Below are 19,181 nucleotides of genomic sequence, written 5' to 3'. Positions count from 1 at the left end.
GCCCGGGCCGCCAGTCTGGGCTTCGCGGCCAAGAACAGCGTCTTCCTCCTGGACATCAGGCAGCCCGGAGCCCCCATCACAGGTACCCCCCCATCACTCACCCCCACCCCAGGCCGAGGCCTCCCTCTCTCTCTCTCTCTCTCTCACACCAGCTCCCGGGCCTCCCTCCCCGGAGCCTCACTGTGTCTCTGGCTCTCACCCTGGACCTGTCTGCTCAGCCAGGCTGCCCCACACATGCCAGAGACAGAGAGAGGGGGGCAATTGAGAGTGAGAGGGGCACGAGAAAAGGGCAATAGAGAGAGAGGGGGTGGGAGGGGCAATGGAGAGGGTGAGGGGGCAATACATAGAGAGAGAGGGGGGCAACAGAGAGAGAGTGAGAGGGGCAATACATAGAGAGAGAGGGGGGCAACAGAGAGAGTGAGAGGGGCAATAGAGAGGGGGCAATATAGAGAGGGAAGGGGGCGATAGAGAGAGGTTGATAGAGAGGCAATAGAGAGGGTGAGAAGGGCAATACATAGAGAGAGAGGGGGGCAACAGAGAGAGGGGGGGGCAACAGAGAGAGAGGGGGGGGGCAACAGAGAGAGTGAGAGGGGCAATAGAGAGGGGCAATATAGAGAGGAGGGGGGCGATAGAGAGAGGTTGATAGAGAGGCAATAGAGAGGGTGAGAGGGGCAATACATAGAGAGAGAGGGGCAACAGAGAGAGAGGGGGGGGCAACAGAGAGAGTGAGAGGGGCAATAGAGAGGGGGCAATATAGAGAGGGAGGGGGGCAATAGAGAGAGGTTGATAGAGAGGCAATAGAGAGGGTGAGAGGGGCAATTGAGAGTGAGAGGGGCAATTGAGTGAGAGGGGCATCAGAGAGTGAAAATGCAGAAACCCATCACCATGCTTAATAATAATAATAATAACAATAGTCCGAGCATTTGACACAGGGCCTTTGTGGCCTTGTTGTTGAGACGTCTCAAAAAGCGCTTCACAGGATACACTGCAAAGTGTAGTGACTGTAATATTTTGTGGCCGAAACGCGGCAGCCAATTGCGCCCAAGGAGTGAGCGTCCCACAGTGTTAAGGGTACCCAAACCCAATTAGGAATGCCTTCCATCTCTCGCGTGGAAATCCGGGAGAGAGACTGTCGGAATGGAATGTGGACGCACAGTTTGAGCTGAATATTTTCCTCTCTCTCCCCCCCCCCCACCCCTCCCCCCTCTCTCTCTCGCTCAGGGGAACTCTCAGGACACACAGAGCGGGTCTCTGGCTTCACCTTCTGCCCCCACGCGGGCCTGGAAACCCTCTGTGCCAGCAGCTCGGATGACGGGACCGTCAAGGTCTGGGACACGGAGACCCGGGCTGTGCTCAAAGAGCACACGGCACATCAGGTAAGTCAGACCCCCACCCCCCAAGCGCTGTGTGTATCGCACTCCCACCCTCGCCTGGCTCCTCATCCCCCAGAGTTCACAATCCTCGTCCTCACCTTCAAGGTATGTCTCAAAACCAATCGCTTCAACTGTGCCGTTGGTCACTCTCCTCCCCCACCCCGTGTCTGCCTTCCATCCCTCTTGATCAAACTCACAGCTCCGTCCAAATCCCTGACTGTCCAGCACCTTGGGACGTCTTCCTGACGTGAAAGGCGCCGTGAAATAGAACGTGTTGTGGTTGGGTGTGTGTGTGTGTGTGACTTTCCCCTCTCACTGTGTTACAGGCCATCATCACAGCCCTACACTGGTCCCCTCTGGACAAGGAGTTGGTGGTGTCAGCTGACGAGAAGGGGGTGGTGATTTGCTGGTGGTACAGCAGGAATGACATGCGGCACTTTTTCCCCGAGTCCCGGCACGCCTTCTGCCTGACCTGCTCCCCTCACCGCGCCGAGCACGTGGCATTGGGGTAAGGGACAGGCCTCCCCTCCCCTGAGGATAGCGAGTTTAGGGCATTAAATACATAATGGAAGTGCGTGTGTGTTGTGGCTGTGGTGAGCAGAGTAAATAAAAAAAGAAAACGGGACGATATGGAAGAAACTAGAGCCATGGCACGGACACGATGGACCAAACAGCCCCCCTTTGCACAGACGCCTTGTATGTTAGTATCTGTTGCTCAGGACGTAGAAAGTATTGATGTCAGTGGGTATTTGCTGAACCGCTTACCAGGCGGGTAATGGGGACAGTGTGTTTGGTTGGGGTACAGGAGGCCTTTAGTCTGCCCTCACCTCTCTCCCTTCCCCCCCCCCCCCCACAGGTACAAGGATGGGATGATCATTGTGATGGATATAAGCATGAAAGGAGAGGTGATTCGTAGACTCCGGGGTCACGACGGAGAGATTCACAGCATCGTCTGGTGTCCTGAGCCCGGGGAGGGGGCTTTGCAGGGCCGGGGGGAGGATGGTGCAGGTAATAATAATAATATTACGTGACAGCCAATTTACACACAGCGGTGTCCCGCTAACAGTCGTGGGATGAGTGACCTATTTTTATTTGGGGGGGATTTGTTGGCCAGGCATGGAGTGGGGAGGGGCGGGAAATGTAGGGACAGGTGTAGGCCATTCAGTCCCCTCAAACCTGTTCTGCTATTCTATTAGATCATGGCTAATCTGTACCTCAACTCCAATTTAGTAATAAAAATGATTAATTAATTAATTGGGGGGGGGAAGAGTGTCACAGGGTGAGGGAAGAGCCTGGGGGACAGTCACGGGGTTGGGGGCGCGGGGGCAGGATTGGGGCAGTGCGTGTTGGGAAGCTCCTGTGATTTCCAGATTGTCCGAGTGCTAACACTGTGCTTGTCCTGGCCGGGAAAGGGGGCGAGGAGGAGGAGGAGGATCCAGCCGGGGAGCCCCGCGAGGGAGGCAGCCTCCTCGCCTCCGGCAGCCGCGACCAGACTGTCCGTGTGTGGAGCTTCACCAGAGGCAAAGGTAACCCTCGCTGGCTGGTCACTGGTTTGCCCAGTACTGCTCTCTCCCCTCTCCCACACTCTCTCCCTCTCTCTCTCACTCACAATCTCACACACTCTCTCTCACTCTCACACACTCGTGCGTTCACACGCTCTCCTGTCTGTGTGTGTGTGTCTCCCTTTCCCCCCCTCTCACATACACTCGCGCTTACACACATGGTCTCCTGTCTGTGTCTGTGTGTCTCTCTCTTGTGCACTCACTATGTGTGTGTGTGTTTCCCTCTCCCCCACTTTCATGCACACTCGCGCTTACACACATGCTCACCTTCGCTCTCTCTCTCTCTCTTTCTCTCAGTGGTGATGACACTGAAGCTGCCGTGCCTGAAACGTCGGGGGGGCAGTGAGGCTGGTGTGAAGGAGAGGATCTGGGTGGCTGTACACTGGCCGCCCGCCCGCCCCACACAGCTCGTGTCCAGTAGCTTCGGGTGAGAGAGAACGCTGGCCAGTCACAGCTTAGTTACTCGCTCTACGATCGATACGCAGACTTTTTGCGCGTGCATCCGTGCTTGTGTGGTATCTCTCTCTACAGTTAAGGAATGATCCCCCCCCCCTTCTCTCTCTCTCTCCCCCCTCTCTCCTTGGTTGCAGTGGGGAGCTGCTGCTCTGGGATCTGACAAAGCCGGGGAAGCAAAGGTGGACGTTGCTGGGCCCAACGTCGGAAGCTCAGAACCACAGTCGCATCGTGTTCAACCTGAGCTCGGCCCGGCTGGCGGGGGGTCAGGACCTGCTCTTCTCCATCTCCATGGACCGTGAGGTCAGTCAGCTCCGAGCCATCTCGCTCAGTCGTTCCTGAATCCGTGCGATTGCTGCACTTAGTCGATTGGCGGATTGCTCTCCAGGAGTAACAATCGCATTCAAATAAATAATAATCATTTTGGTCACTTCAGTCCACGACTGTTTGGGGTCGCTGCTGTGCGCAGTCGGCTGCCGCGTTTCACCCTCACAATTCACGGTCAGTTCAATTTACAGTGTATTCTGTGAAGGGGCTTTGAGACGTCTCAACAATAACAACACATGACATTTACACGGCGCCTTTCACTTCGGGAGGACGTCGGAAGGCGCTGGACAGTCAGGGAATTGGACCCAAGCTGAGGGTTGGGATAGGAGGGGGTGGAGGGCAGGGAAGGTGGCGGGTAGGAGGCGGAACAACAACGAGTTATACTTGTATACTGCCTTTCACCTCAGGAGGACGTCCCAAAGGGCTGATGTGATAAGGCACTAAATCAAATGCAAGGATTATTATTATTAAAATGCAAATTCTCTCTCTCTTTTGCTTGTTTGCGAATCCCCTGTGGGTGTGGGTGGTGCTGGGAGCTGACATTGCTTTTCCTGTCCAGGTGAAGTGCTGGGATCTGGAAACTCTGGACTGCCTGTGGACACAGCCCACCCTGGGGGGCTTTGTGTACTGTCTGTCTTTCTCCCCGGTCAGCACGGGCTGCCTGGCCGTGGGGGTGGGGGACGGGATGATCCGCGTCTGGAACACCGTATCCCTGAAGAACAACTACGACGTCAAGACCCTTTGGCAGGGCATCAAGTCCAAAGTCACCTCGGTCAGTGCTCACGCTCCTCACTCACATTCTTCCCTCGCTCTCACCGCTCTCACTTGCTCTTCACTCACTCTCACCACTCGCGCCAACAGCAACAAACTCCGTTTACGCGGTTCCTTTCACATCGGGAGGACGTCCCAAATCGCTGTGTGGACAGTCGAGCGTTTGCACCTGAGCTGCGGGCTGGGGTCAGCAGGGGCGGGTGGAGGGCGAGGGGTTGGCGGTGGGAAGGTGACCGAAACGCAAGTTGAAGAGGAAGGTCTTGACACTGGGGGATGGGGAGCCAGTGAAGCCGGGTGAGGGTGAGGGTGGGGGGTGGTGATCGGCTCACAGAGCTCAGTGCGGGAGAGGACACGAGCTGCGGAATTCTGAACAATCTGCATCTTGTGGCGGGAAGAGTTGGGAAGACCAGCAAGCAGGGAGCTGGCGTAGTGGAGCTTGGATGTTACGAAAGCTGTTGCTCTCTCTCCCCTTCGGTCCCCTGAGGTGGCAGTGTAGCGTGGCTTGGGGTGTAATGTGTGCTGTGTTGTGTTGTTTTGGCAGTTGTGTTGGCATCCAACCAAGGAGGGCTGCCTGGCCTTCGGCACTGACGACGGCAAAGTGGGCATTTATGACGTTTATTCCAATAAGTAAGTGAATGTGCTGTGGTGAGAGCACTCGCCTCTCTAGCCAGAGGACCCGGGTTTGATTCCCGGGCAGGGTAAAATGTTTGGCATATTTTCTAATTCCACGCCCGCCTCTGTTTAACCAGCAGTAAGTGGGAACTTTCCCGGTTGTTAGTCGCGGTTGGCGGATCGCTTTCCGCTGGCAATAATCCCTCAAAGAAAGTTGCTGTGTGCAATTGGCTGCCGTGTTTTGCCCTCAAAATACAGTCACTGCACTTTACAGTATATTCGAAGCGCTTTGAGACGTCTCGAAGATATGATACGACGCAGTATCCCATGCAGAGATTATTATTATATTCACGGTCTTCCACACAGCACTGGTAACATTCGTATCTCAGCGTGCTTCACAGGGCTTGCCGTCGAGTGTAGTGAATGTGTATTTGATAGCAGATGCGTTGTCAGAAATCCTTTCAGAAAGGAGAAGAGTTGTGCTTCGTCTTTGCTGGGGTTCTCTGACGGATTTTGTGTCTCTCTCGCTGTCTCTCTCTCGGCCAGGCCTCCGCAGATCTCCAGCTCCTACCACAGAAAGACGGTTTACGCCCTGGTCTGGGGACCCCCTCTGCCCCCCGTGGCCTCTGGTGAGTCTCTGGGGCTGACTCTGCGTCTCGTTAACATGTGTGTCTGCCTGTTCGTCAGTGACTTGTGGGTGGGTCAGGCAGGGAGTGGGATCGAGCCTGTAATGGCTGTTTTTTCGGGCAGGGGGTGGGACAGGGTGGGTAGAGCTGAGTAGATAGGGCGGGGCCGAGTGGGCAGTGGGTGGGACCTAGTGGACAAGGGGCTGAGTTGGCAGGGGCGGGGTAGACTCTAATTGGCTGTTTTTTCTCTGCAGGAGGCAGGGCTGAGTGGCCGAGGGGCGGGGCGGAGTGGCCGAGGGCCGGGGCGGAGTGGCCGAGGGGCGGAGTGGCCGAGGGGCGGAGTGGCCGAGGGGCGGAGTGGCCGAGGGACGGGGCGGAGTGGCCGAGGGACGGGGCGGAGTGGCCGAGGGACGGGGCGGAGGGGCCGAGTGGCCGAGGGGCCGGGCTGAGTGGCCGGGGGCGGGGCAGGTCCTGTAACTTGCTGTTTTCCTCTGCAGGAGGCGGTGTGGAGCTGCCCGCTGTGACCCTGTACAGCTGCGCGGGGGAGGGCACGATCCTGCAGCACGTTCCCGGGAAACTCGGATCTGACGCCCATGATATCAACCGGCTGATCCGGGAAACCAACGGCATCAAGGTGGGTCCTCGCTCCGGACCACTGCCCTCATCCCTCTCACACTCTCCTTCAGCGGGTGTGTGTTTGGGGGCGGGGGGGGGGTGCGTGCTTTTGGGTGCACGTATGTGAGGTAGGAGGGTGTACGCGTATGTGTATACATCTGTGTGGGGGGGTATTTGCGTGGGGGGAGGGGGGGTGATGTGGGGGCTGGGGGTTGTCTTGTGTCCCGAGTTTACCCCCCCCCCCAAATACCAGAAACCAGGGGCAGGAGGTGGCCACTCAGCCCCTCGAGCCGGTTGACGTCTCTTTTGATGGTTTACCCTCAGCACAAGCTCCCGAGTCACAGTGAGATCAGCTGGAAACCGGACGGCAAAGTGATGGCGGTGGGCAACGAGGACGGGTGAGAGACACTGGGTTTGGCTGGTGGAGTGGGGGAGATGGTGTTGGGGAAGAGGGTAACAAAGCGACATAGACGTGCGCCCGGGGTTGCAGTGACCTGTGGCTTATTTCAGGCCCTGATGAGGGAGGGAGAGAACAGTGGACTGAGGGTTTGTGTTGTGTTGTGTGGGCAGGTCTGTGGAGATTCTCCAGGCCCCGAGTCTGCGGTTACTGTGCACCGTGCAGCAGCACCACAAGCTGATCAACGCCGTGCGCTGGCACCACCCTCACGGCTCGCGGCGGGACCTGGCCTTCCTCCTCGCCTCGGCCTCCAACAACGCCATCATCTACGTTCACGACCTGAAGACCATCTTGGGTAATGTGCTGTGCCTCAGCGATCAGAGATCCCGTCGTGGTTAGCGACTGGAAGCCGATTGGCTGATCGCTTTTCCGGGGGGTAATAGTTCCTTCCGAAAAAATAATAAATTGGTCACTTCAATCCACGCTCCCCCCACCCTCTCCCTCACTGCTGGAATATTAGTTCTGAGCAGTGTCGGGCTCAAACACACCTGGAGGTAAGAATGACTGAGCCAGACTGAAAGAATATCTCAGGTCCAGTCACACGTTGAACGCTCTTCCCCCACTCCCACTGTCCACCTCGGCCCCTACCCCTTCCCCAATCAAACCCCACACCCCTCCTCCCATGGCCCCCAATCTGCGGACACTCACCATGCAGGCTGCCTGCACGGCCTCAGACATGTAGCCAGCATCCGGTTCACACCAGAAGACGTGGCATTGGAAACGCTGGTGCCCGGTGTCCTCGATCAGGGCCAAGGCATGCGGGTCCTTCCCCACCCCCAGGAAGGTCAGGTACCGGACACGGCACTCCCACCAGGGCTGCACCCCCCTCTCCTGCCCCTGGAGGACAAACGGAATATCAGCCTCACACAGCATTCCTGCCAACACGTCACAACAGAGACTCCATTACATTTACACATTGCCTTTCACATTGGGAGGATGTCCCAAGGTTTTGGCAATCGGATTTGGACCCGAAGTGGGGGTTGGGATCAGGGAGGGTGGGCGTAGGAGGGTGACCGAAGGGGCGGTAAGAAGAGGCAAGGGAGGAGACAAGGCGAAAGGACTGTTGGATGGAGTTCCAGAGGGTGGGGGAGAGACTGGAGGGCTGATCACCAATGGTGGGGTGGGCTGGGTGGGGGACTTGGAAATATATCTGTAATAATAATCCTTGCTTTTGATATAGTGCCTTATCACAGGATATACTAGAAAGTGATTTGACTGTGTATTTTGTGGGCAAAACACGGCAGCCAATTGCGCACCACAGTGTTGCACAAACAGTCATGGATTGAGTGACCAATTCTACTTTCAGTGTCCGATCCATACAGGAATGCATTAATGCAGGTTGCTCAGTGAGTCAGGGTACAGTCAATGAGGAGTTATGACCGGCATTTCAGGGTAGATCATGTGTAATCCATTCAATAAATTATTCCTTGGTGGTTTGGCTTCATTGAGGGATGAACAGTGTTTGCTTATTTATTTATTGATTTGGGCAAAAACTGATTCTAAAACCATTTCCCAAAGCAATATGGAACAAATCAGGGTTTAAGTTTGCAGGAATGGCGATGCTTGTGCTAATTAACACAAGGGCGTCGTGATGAAAGGTCCCAGACTTGCTTCAGGAACATAGGAGCAGAAGGAGGCCATTCAGCCCTTCGAGCCTGATCTGCCATTCTATTAGATCACGGCTGATCTCAACCCAAGCCTTCAGTGTAGTGACTGTGAATGACTGTGCTCACCTTCCCCTTACACACAGTCAGTGTAGTGTCTGTCACGTTCATCACAACAGGCTCCCATTCTTGTCTCTCCACTGAGTCCAGTAGACTGCTTATCACGTCATTTACCAGCTCCATTCCTGGGGAAACCCATCACAATCCAGCAGATATTAACAAAAACACACATACACATATAATAAAAACAATCACCCAGGAGGAAAAACATCAGGGAGAGGGTTTCACTCACCCCTTGGTTTGGAGACTGGGATATGTCCCACGTACAACGTGTGGAATGTCTGCACCGACTGTCTGATAGCCTCCAAAACATCAACTGCAAAAGAACAGCAAGTGAGTGGCCCTGACACCCCCTCTGTCAGCCTCACACAGGGAGACCCGTCACTCAGTCACGTACCAACAAAAACAATAACAAATGACATTTACCTGGTGCCTTTCACGATGGGAGGATGTCCCAAGGTGCTGGACAGTCAGGGATTTGGACCAGAGCTGGGGGTTGCGATCAGGAGGAGTGGAGGGCAGGGAGGGTGGGGTTAGGAGGGTACAAGAGGGCTAGAGACACCCAAAATGGCAGCACAAATTGAACCCCAAATCATGTGACTTGAGGAGAGATGCAAAGTGTGGACTGCCCCAGGGGTCGGTGCTGTGGTGGGTGTCTGGGGAGACCGAATGTCTGTTGGGATGTGTGGAATTCTCAGTTTGGTTTGGAGACTCTTAAGCCTGATGATGGGTTTCCACATGTGTCAGACACCCGGCTGAGTGAAAAAAAATCCCTGGCGTTACTCATACCTTGTAAGTCCTCAGGGGAAATGTCATCCTGGGTCTCGGAGCTTCTGGGCGACAGGTTCATCACTGCTCGCTCCGCCATAATCTGCAGTCAGTGCAACAGTGTCAGACTCACAGTGTAACAACAACATTTACACAGTGCCCCTCATGCAGGGGGGCAGGGATTGGGGGGTTGGGGGAGTAACCATAGGCACGGTCAAAGAGGAAGGTATTTAGGCACGACCTGAAGATGGGGAAGGAGGGGACAAGGCAGAGGGATAGAGTTCCAGAGTTTCAGGGTGTAGTGGCTGAAAGCGCAGCCACCAATGGTGGAGCGGGGGCCACAAGTAACAGTATCAGACTCACAGACAGTGAGTCAGATTCACAGACGTTTCCAATGGATGGACTTGCCTTGGAGCACATCTGGTGCAGGGCGGTGGCAATGGCCTTTGCAGGGGTGTCGCAGTGGAAGACGTGACATTTGAGCATGCACGTGTCCTTATCGCTCGCTACGTAGGCAAAGTCTCTAGCAAGAGGGAAAGGAAGATTCAAGAATATTCAGAAGTGAACGCTTCCACTTGCAACATAGCTACAGTGACTCTGGGAGACATTTCTGTGGCATTTATCATTCCAACTCCACACTCACCACCCCCTCCCCACCATCCATCTATCCATCCATCCAATTCTCCCTTGACTTATATAATAATCCTTACATTTGACATAACAGCTTATCGTGTCTTCGAGATGACTCAAAGCGCTTCACAGAATATAAGTGAATTGATTGTATATTTTGCGGACGAAACATGTCAGCCAATTACACACAGCAGTGTCCCACAAGTCATGGAACAATGGACCAAATTATTATTATTTTGGGAAGCGATTATTATCCCCGGAAAATGATCCGCCAATCGAACAACCAGGTTCCTACTTACTGCGAGGTAAACAGAGGCGTTTGGAGTGAGAAAACTTGCCCAATGTTTCGCCCCACACTAGGAATCGAAGGCAGGTCATTTCGCTTGTGAGGGTAGTGCTCTATCCACTGAGCTACTGGATTCCACAGTGATTACAGTGACAGGACGAGGAGAAGAGTAAGGCAGCAGACAGATCGGATTCTAAAAAAGCTGGAGATAGCTCCACAGTGTAAGTAAAGTAAGTAAAATGGAACTCTACCTGTCTCTGTCTCCACGAGAGCAAGAAGGAAATCAATCCGTTAATCAAGCAAAAATGCAGCAAGAGTTGGCACATCGAGCAGTTATGATGCTAACACATCAGCAACAAACAGGAACCGAGCAAACGGGGTTCAGACAGATATCTCTTACATTGGGATCGCGCTCTGAGAATCAGTGATGAAATGTTCTGACAATCTGGCGATGGGTAAGGTGGTCTCCCAATAACAGGACATCTCAGAGTGCTGGGGCTCGCTCCCCCATTCCCTTCTCTCTCTCTCTCCCCATGGTGTCTGTGCTGGGGCTCGCGCCCCCACTGGAGCTCTCTACCCCCATTCCCTTCTCTCTCTCTCCCCATGGTGTCTGTGCTGGGGCTCGCTCCCCACTGGAGCTCTCTACCTCATTCCTTCTCTCTCTCTCTCCCATGGTGTCTGTGCTGGGCTCGCGCCCCCACTGGAGCTCTCTACCCCCATTCCCTTCTCTCTCTCTCCCCATGGTGTCTGTGCTGGGGCTCGCTCCCCCACTGGAGCTCTCTACTCTAACCCCATTTTCTGCTCTTTTCCCCCAACGGAAATCAATATCACCCCCCCCCCCCCCACCCCGTACTCAACTTGTTTTCTTTTTGAAAGCTGTTATCGGCTTGCCTTGCCTTGCCCTGTCTTGCCTTGCCTTTGCCTTGCCCTGCCCTGCCTCGCCTTGCCTCGCCTTGCCCTGCCCTGCCCTTGCCTCGCCTTGCCCTGCCCTTGCCTCGCCTTGCCCTCGCCTTGCCCTTGCCCTGCCCTGCCTTGCCCTGGACAGAGAGTGTTTGTGACCGGGGTTGGGGGGGGGGGTCTGCTGTGTGTTTGTGAGGATGTCTCCTGTGTGGCACCTCGTGTGTCACCAGCAGCGGTGAGAGACAAATCGGTCGGGGATGGAGTCTAACCCTAACCGGGGGTGGGGGGGGGGGGGCGGCACTGACCTGCCGTTGTTACAGCCCACACCCCACACTCGGATGTTGATGATGGGCTGTGAGTGCAGAAGGCTGTGATCCACGGGGTTGAGGAGACTCAGGGTGTCCTTCCTCAGGACCATCACCATGTCCTGTCCCTGAAACAAGTGCATTTCAGCCGTTCCTCTCCCGCTCTCGGAAACTCGCTCCCGAACGAACCCCCTCCACCCAACCCTCCCTCTCCTCTTGGACCATTATCTCCCCCACCATTTCCTTGACCCCCCCCCTTCCCCTCTCCCCCCCTTTCCCCTCTCCCCCCTCTTCCCCTCTACCCCTCCCTTTCCCCACCTTCCCCTCTCCCCCCTCTTCCCTCTCCCCCCTGCTCTCCCCCCTTTCTCTCCCCCACCTTCCCCTCCCCCCTTCACTCCCCCCTTTCCCCCTTCCCTCTCCCCCCTTCCCCACCTTCCCCTCTCCCCCCCTTTTCCCACCTTCCCTCTCCCCCCTTTCCCCCCCCCTCTCCCCCCTTTCCCACCTTCCCCTCTCCCCACCTTCCCCTCTCCCCCCTCCCCCCCTTTCCCCACCTTCCCCTCTCCTCCCCTTTCCCCACCTTCCCCTCTCCCCCCCCCCCCTTTCCCCACCTTCCCCTCCCCCCCACCTTCCCCCCCCCTTTCCCCACCTCCCCTCCACCTTCCCCTCCCCCCCTTCTCCACCTCCCCCCCCCCCTCCCCACCTTCCCCTCTCCCCCCTTCCCCTCTCCCCCGTCTCCCCCCCCTCTCCCCCTCTCCCTGTTATTTCCCTGAAGCGGTTTCTCCTCTGCGCTTCATTTCCGACCCATTGCACTGTGTGAGGAGTGTGTGGGAGATGTTTATTTGGGTGAAATCGGGGGGTTCCGGTGTGTCTTTGCGACGTACCTCTCCCCAGGCGGCCCCGGGGTCCCTGTTGGGGTATTTGCTGTACGAAAGCTGTTGTATGCAGTTGTTCACCGCAATGCTGCTCTTCCCGGGGGTCAGGTCCTCCTCCGGTATCTCCACCCAACCCAGAGAGCGCACCGCGAAGCACTGCGGGGGGAGGGCAGCGACATCACACTCACTCACTCACTCACTCACTCACTCACTCACTCACTCACTCACACTCACACACAGATAGTAATACACACTCACACACACTCACTCACACACACACAGACAGTAATACACTCTCACACACACTCACACACTCACACACACTCACTCACACACACACAGATAGTAATACACACTCACACACACCCACACACTCACTCACACACACCCACACACTCACACACACTCACTCACACACTCACTCACACACAGATAGTAATACACACTCACACACACTCACTCACACACACACAGACAGTAATACACTCACACACACCCACACACTCACACACACTCACTCACACACTCACTCACACACAGATAGTAATACACACTCACTCACACACACCCACACACTCACTCTCATACACTCACACACACACACACACACACACACAGATAGGACTAATACACACTCACACACACCCACACACTCACTCTCACACACACACACACTCACACACACCCACACACTCACTCACTCACACTCACACACACACAGATAGTAATACACACTCACACACACTCACTCACACACACACAGATAGTAATACACACTCACTCACACACACCCACACACTCACTCTCACACACACACAGATAGTAATACACACTCACACACACTCACTCACACACACACAGATAGTAATACACACTCACACACACTCACTCACACACACACAGACAGTAATACACTCTCACACACACCCACACACTCACACACACTCACTCACACACTCACTCACACACAGATAGTAATACACACTCACACACACCCACACACTCACTCACTCACACTCACACACACAGATAGTAATACACACTCACACACACTCACTCACACACACACAGATAGTAATACACACTCACTCACACACACCCACACACTCACTCTCACACACACACAGATAGTAATACACTCTCACACACACTCACTCACTCACACACTCACTCACACACAGATAGTAATACACACTCACTCACACACACCCACACACTCACTCACACACACCAACACACACTCACTCTCACACACTCACACACACACAGATAGTAATACACACTCACACACACCCACACACTCACTCTCACACACTCACACACACACAGATAGTAATACACTCTCACACACACTCACTCACACACACACAGATAGTAATACACTCTCACACGCACTCATTCACACACACACTCACTCACACACACACTCACTCACACACAGATAGTAATACACACTCGCACACACCCACACACTCACTCTCACACACACTCACACACACACAGATAGTAATACACACTCACACCCACACACTCACTCTCACACTCACACACACACACACTCACTCTCACACACAGATAGTAATACACACTCACACACACACACACACTCACTCACTCACATTCACACACACACACAGATAGTAATACACACTCACTCTCACACACTCACACACACACACTCACACACACACAGATAGTAATACACTCACACACACAATCACACACACACACAGTCACACACACACACAGTCACAAACACACGCAGTCTCACACACACACACACACACACAGATAGTAATACAAGTCACACCCAGATATATATATACAAACACTCACACACATAGATACACACATAAAAACACATACACACACAGAGTCACAGACAGGTAGTCTCTCGCACACACACACACGCGGCACCTTGGAGTCGGGGTGGTTGCTGCTGTGCGGGCTGCCGTGCTGCCAGGGCAATGGCTCTCTGTAACACATCAGCACAGTCAGCTCAGGACAACAAGATTTCCACAGTTCTGCACTAATTGACATGGACAGAAAGCGGACTCACAGAGTAAAACTGGGTGGAATTTCTGGCTTTAGGAGTGTTTTATTGGAGCCCTGTATCACCGAGGCTCCAGCACTGTGAGGGTTAAACATACTTACCCTGAAGTGGTTTGGGCTGATTTAATATTAGTCTGTAATACTTCACATGCCATTGCCTCGGGGCAGATTGATTGGGATCACCTTCAGTGCTTTGTGTCAAATTGAATGTAAGTGAAGGAGCAATAGTCAGAACCTTATTACTAGAGATGTGCTGTTCTGAACTCGCTCCTCTGTGGTCTCCTCAGAGCTCCTCCACAGTGGGCCACCCAGAGGTCCTCCACAGTGGGCCACCCAGAGCTCTTCCATCGTGGGCCACCCAGAGGTCCTCCACGGTGGGCCACCCAGAGCTATTCCACCGTGGGCCACCCAGAGGTCCTCCACCGTGGGGCCACTCAGCTTACTCCACCGTGGGCCTCTCTCCACCAGTTTGCGGCTGACAACGGTTTGTAAACAGGTGAAGCTCAAGTCCTTACCTGAGGTCTATTGATGTAGAGGATGGCATTGAGCTCCTGTGTTTCCCTTCTCTACAGACATGGCTGCCCACGGGGCCTCCAGCCTGGGACACAAAGGGTGATAATTACTGGGTTAATTAGCAGCTGAGAGATTATAATAATATTAATAACAATAATAATCCCTTTCGGTTGATATTGCGTCTTTAACGTTGACCAAATGCAGGTGGAAAACAGATGCTGTTAGGAGTATGTGTGAGTGACTATCTGCGTGTCTGTGCGGAATGAGGCAGAGATTTCGGAGAGAGACACAGATGCCAATGGTGTGGTGACTGATGGATAGGGGGGAGGTATAAAGTTTTGGGGTGAGTTGAAGCCTCTGGAGGTCGGTAGATTGGTGAGGTCAGTGCTGGAGAAGGATAGCCTTGAGATGACAAGATCGGGAGTGTGTGTGTGGAGGGGGTGTGTAACCATTACCTTGGGGTCCAGGGATGGAGACATTGCGCACACCATTTTATCTGAGTCCTGGGGGTCCTCTGAGGAGCTCCCTGGGTGCTGCCATTGGGTGGTGCCAGTTGGCACGTGCCAGTAGTACGTCCCACTTGTGTCCCTGATGGTCCGCCAGCCGGGGGGGAGGTGAGGGTCCGTCTCTAAGGCCTGGTCATTCCACAGGTTGTCTGGTAAACAAACCAGTCAATGGTCAATGGCAATCAATTAGGAGATGGTTAATGATATGAATGGAGCCATGTTTGAGGGATTACACTCTTAGCCCTGACACCGTTTGCTTCGCCAGTGTTAGACTGTGTAGGGTTTCAGACAGTCCTCAAAATCAGTCTTAATTGGGAGGAATTTCTGACCTTAAGTGTGGGAAACATTGGCTGGACCCAACAGCAATGCATCTTCACACATAAGAACATAAGAATTTACCAGATGAAAGAAGACCAAGGCCCATCCAGTTCACCTTCCACCGTTCTGGCAGTCGCTTGCACATGTAAATGTCCCAAACTATAGACTGTATCCCATGATACTAATCCCCCCCATCCCCCCCTCCCCCAAAAAAATCTAACTAACCTGCTTTTGAAAGAATGAACACTTGCTACTTCCACCATCTGTCTCCCAAGGCAGCCTGTTCCACACATGTACTGCTCGCTCACTGAACTAGTCTTTGCGCAGATTTGTTTTGAGTTTACTCCCTTCAATCGCAAGCAATGCATGTGTAGTCTGAAGCAACATTGCATTTTCACACCGGGACAGTAATGCATTCACCCACCGAGGCTAAGCCAGTGCTGCAAATACACATCAAGGCCTCGGGGAGCAATTGAGGTTTTTCCACTATGAGCGTTACTAGAGAGCACAGTTCCTGAGTAACAACACGGGTTCGAGACAGATACTTCCAGCTAATTCCCTTATGCCGTTAGACTGACAACACTTGTTATGAATGGGATCGAGCACGTTGGTACCCACACAGCCTGAGGGCATCACACGAGGTGGTTTATTCAGGGAAACGGGAACACACACAGGGATTACAGAGTGAGCACACACCAGGAGCTGTAGCAGCTCTCTCTCTCTCTCTCTCTGTGTCCTCACACACTGTCTGGGTCTCAGCTCACAGCCCACGGGGATGGGTACAACGTCACTGGAATTAACCTTTGTCCTCGGTGCTTTGCTTCATTCTCTGCTTTCAGATTTAATAGAATCACAGGAGGAGGGCACTCAGTCTGTGCCGGTGCTCGTGCCCCCACTGGAGCTCTCACCTCTAATCCCATTTTAGCAGTAAAACCATTCAGCATTAGACCGCAGCTCTGCGGCAGACTGCTGCTGTTTACGTTATTGAAGCTTAACAACAGGCAAGAACTTCCCATTAAACACTGTCATCGACCCCCTCTCCGCCTTCAAAATCAGCATTAATATCTATCTTTTCGACTGTGCTTTTAGCCACTTTCCCTCCCCCCCCCCACCCCCCACTCTCCCCCAGTCATGCTCAGCTGTTAAACCACTCTGAAACATCTTCCCATCATAAAAGGAGCTGTGCAGATTTAAATCATTGTTGCTGCATTTATACCTCTGGCACACACGATTTGGTGTGTGTGTGTGTGTGTATGGGTGGGGGGGGGGCGGGTGTAATCTCCCAACTCATTCCCACACACTCTGCCACTGACAGGTATTTTTCCCCCTCTCTCTCTCTGGCTGCTCTCACACCTCCAATACAATCAGAGAATTCCCGTCAAAACAAACACAAGCGATTGCGGGTGAGAGGGAGAGAGAGGGAGACACGCACACGCACACGCACAGCCCCCAGCCAGGCTTGCCATTACATTCACTACAGCCTGCTGCAGCCTGGCTGGAGAAATTAACTCACAGATTCCCTTTAGCACAGCGAAACAACAACAACAACAGCAACAACAAATCATGCTGCGAATGGGAGCTGCGGTTTGCCTTCGCTCTGTGCTGCATTAGTGTCCGGTGCAACCTGCGATGCTCCCGCTCAAATGTGACGTTTAGCCTTCGGTAACATAGCTGCGACTAACCGATCAAGCTGAGCGGGGTGTCTGTGAGCTGGGCAGAGAGACAAGCATGAGGTTTACAGCCAAGTGATTAACAACACTCTCACCATCATAGTTGACAATAATAATCGCCAACATGTAGTCTTTCCCCAGCATGGCCTGTCCCAGAGCAGCTCCGTGTTGTTGCCATAGGATGTGGGACTTCTCTCTTTCTCTCTCTTCTCTCTTGCTCTCTCTCTCTCTCTCTCTCTTTCTCCGCAGGCTGTCCTGAGAGCTCCGACCTGCACACAGCCCTCCCGCGCAACGCTCGCTCTCAAAGTCACTCTCTGCAATGGCCTCCTCACTGCACATCAGCTGGTACCCGGCAACAGCTGCCCTCAGCATCCCTTCAACATCCATCCCCATGGCAACAGCCGGCTTACGATCTTCTGGCTTGTGCTATTTTTGGCTCTGAGAAAACAGAGAGAGAGAGAGAGAGAGAAAGGGAGAGAAAGAGGGAGGGAGTGCGTGTAACGAAGAGAGAGCAAGACAGAGAAATAATGATAATAATCCTTGCATTTGAATAGCGCCTCATCACGTCTTCGAGACGTCTCAAAGCACTTCACACTATATACTGTAAGGTGAATTGACTCTCTACTCTGTGGGAGAAAGAGCAAGCGAGGAACAAAGGGAGAGAGACAGAGAGAGTGAGACAGAGAGAAAGCAAAATAGAGTGATAGAGGAAGAAAGAAAAAGAGAGGGGAAGAGCGGGGAGATGGGAAATAGATCTATACTATTCTGTTCGAGGTGTAACCGATTAACACGAAACGCGTAAACTAAACGCCTTGTGTAACGTAAATCAATGTCATCTCTCAATGCCTTAATTTCAATCTGGGAATTGAAAATCATCATTAATTCATTAGCCATTAATGTTGTTTCAACAGAAACAATAACTCTGCAGTGGGTCTTACAGTGAGAGAGAGTAGGGGAGTAGGGAGTGGGATTAAGAGTAGAGAGCTCCAGTGGGGAGCGAGCCCCAGCACAGACACGATGGGGAGAGAGCAGGGAATGGGATTAGATCCTGTGGCGCTATTCGAAGCGAGAAGGGAGTTTCTCTCTCTCGATCTCCTGGCTGACAATCCCCCAAATCAGATTGGTCACTCAATCCACGACTGTTCGTGGGACTTTGCTGTGTGCAAACTGGCTGCCGTGTTTCACCCACAATTTACAGGGCCCCTGTACTTTACAGCACATCGTGTGAAGCGCTTCGAGACATCTCAATGACGTGATAAGGGGTAATATCAAATGCAAGGATTATTATTGTTATTATGATGTACGACACCCTCCGGAGGGCACTTCAGCGACTGAGCAGCAGCTTTCTGCTCTCATCACTCTCAATAAACTAGGCTCTGGCTGCCCTGGGCGCCAGCGGTATCTATAGAACCCTGATCGATCCGCTGATAAAATTAGCCGAGAGGACAAAATGTTTATGATATTTATTACCATTCCACCCTGCGTTCTCCAGGAATCCAAATCCGCAAACATACAACTTTATTTAACTCTGAAACCCAGCAACAGGAAAGTTCTCTCTGTCTGTTTACCTGCTCCCTCCTCCCCACACCTCCCTTTGCGACAGTTACAATGGGCCAGATGTTTTGGTGGGCCACATGTTCTTAAATATTCTACATCAAAATCAACCGAGTCGGTACAGAGGTCACACTAACTTCACGTCATAGTCAGTTCCTGTGCCCTCACGAAGGTCCCAACTCTTCCCCCCCACCCATCGTCTCTGAACACACAGAGCGCGCCCCCTAGACTTGCCTGTCATTGGGTGTTCGTGTTCAAGCACTCTGGGACACTACCCTACGTGAGGG

At 53.4% G+C, this 19,181-nt stretch overlaps 2 protein-coding genes across 2 annotated transcripts; one reads left to right on the top strand and one right to left on the bottom strand.

Moving 5' to 3' along the window:
• Window positions 1-7,135, top strand: LOC103173685 (gem-associated protein 5; the record flags this gene model as incomplete). The annotated part of the gene is made up of 13 exons (XM_042340107.1): window positions 1-82; window positions 1,222-1,376; window positions 1,700-1,881; window positions 2,230-2,375; window positions 2,786-2,899; window positions 3,233-3,362; window positions 3,526-3,691; window positions 4,275-4,487; window positions 5,028-5,113; window positions 5,645-5,727; window positions 6,222-6,358; window positions 6,664-6,737; window positions 6,910-7,135. Coding segments are annotated over 13 exons (1,794 nt in total), but the record flags the coding sequence as incomplete, so codon positions are not given.
• Window positions 7,136-7,333: 198 nt separating this feature from the next.
• apbb3 (amyloid beta (A4) precursor protein-binding, family B, member 3) lies at window positions 7,334-17,725 on the bottom strand. The gene is made up of 12 exons (XM_042340106.1): window positions 17,436-17,725; window positions 15,302-15,501; window positions 14,849-14,931; window positions 14,199-14,256; window positions 12,291-12,437; window positions 11,410-11,537; window positions 10,456-10,461; window positions 9,697-9,811; window positions 9,310-9,391; window positions 8,753-8,836; window positions 8,530-8,645; window positions 7,334-7,633 (listed from the first exon to the last, which is right to left on the bottom strand). The coding sequence occupies exons 1-12, from the start codon at window positions 17,710-17,712 to the stop codon at window positions 7,334-7,336; spliced, it is 1,596 nt and encodes a 531-aa protein (XP_042196040.1). The 5' UTR covers window positions 17,713-17,725.
• Between the last annotated feature and the right edge of the window lie 1,456 nt (window positions 17,726-19,181).

Source organism: Callorhinchus milii, unplaced genomic scaffold (assembly GCF_018977255.1).
Source record: "Callorhinchus milii isolate IMCB2004 unplaced genomic scaffold, IMCB_Cmil_1.0 Scaffold13, whole genome shotgun sequence".
In the NCBI taxonomy this organism is placed as follows: domain Eukaryota; kingdom Metazoa; phylum Chordata; class Chondrichthyes; order Chimaeriformes; family Callorhinchidae; genus Callorhinchus; species Callorhinchus milii.
Note: the sequence above shows the minus strand (reverse complement) of the source record. Positions and strands in the feature narration are given on the sequence as shown.

Bases quoted from the DNA above. Each gene is read 5' to 3' on its own strand.
- apbb3 (XM_042340106.1), bottom strand. From the start codon at position 17,712: ATGCTGAGGGCAGCTGTTGCCGGGTACCAGCTGATGTGCAGTGAGGAG. The intron at 14,932-15,301 runs GTAATGGTTACA...TTTGTGTCCCAG, and splicing joins CTCCATCCCTGGACCCCAAG to GCTGGAGGCCCCGTGGGCAG. The intron at 9,392-9,696 runs GCAAGTCCATCC...CACTGACTGCAG, and splicing joins TGCACCAGATGTGCTCCAAG to ATTATGGCGGAGCGAGCAGT.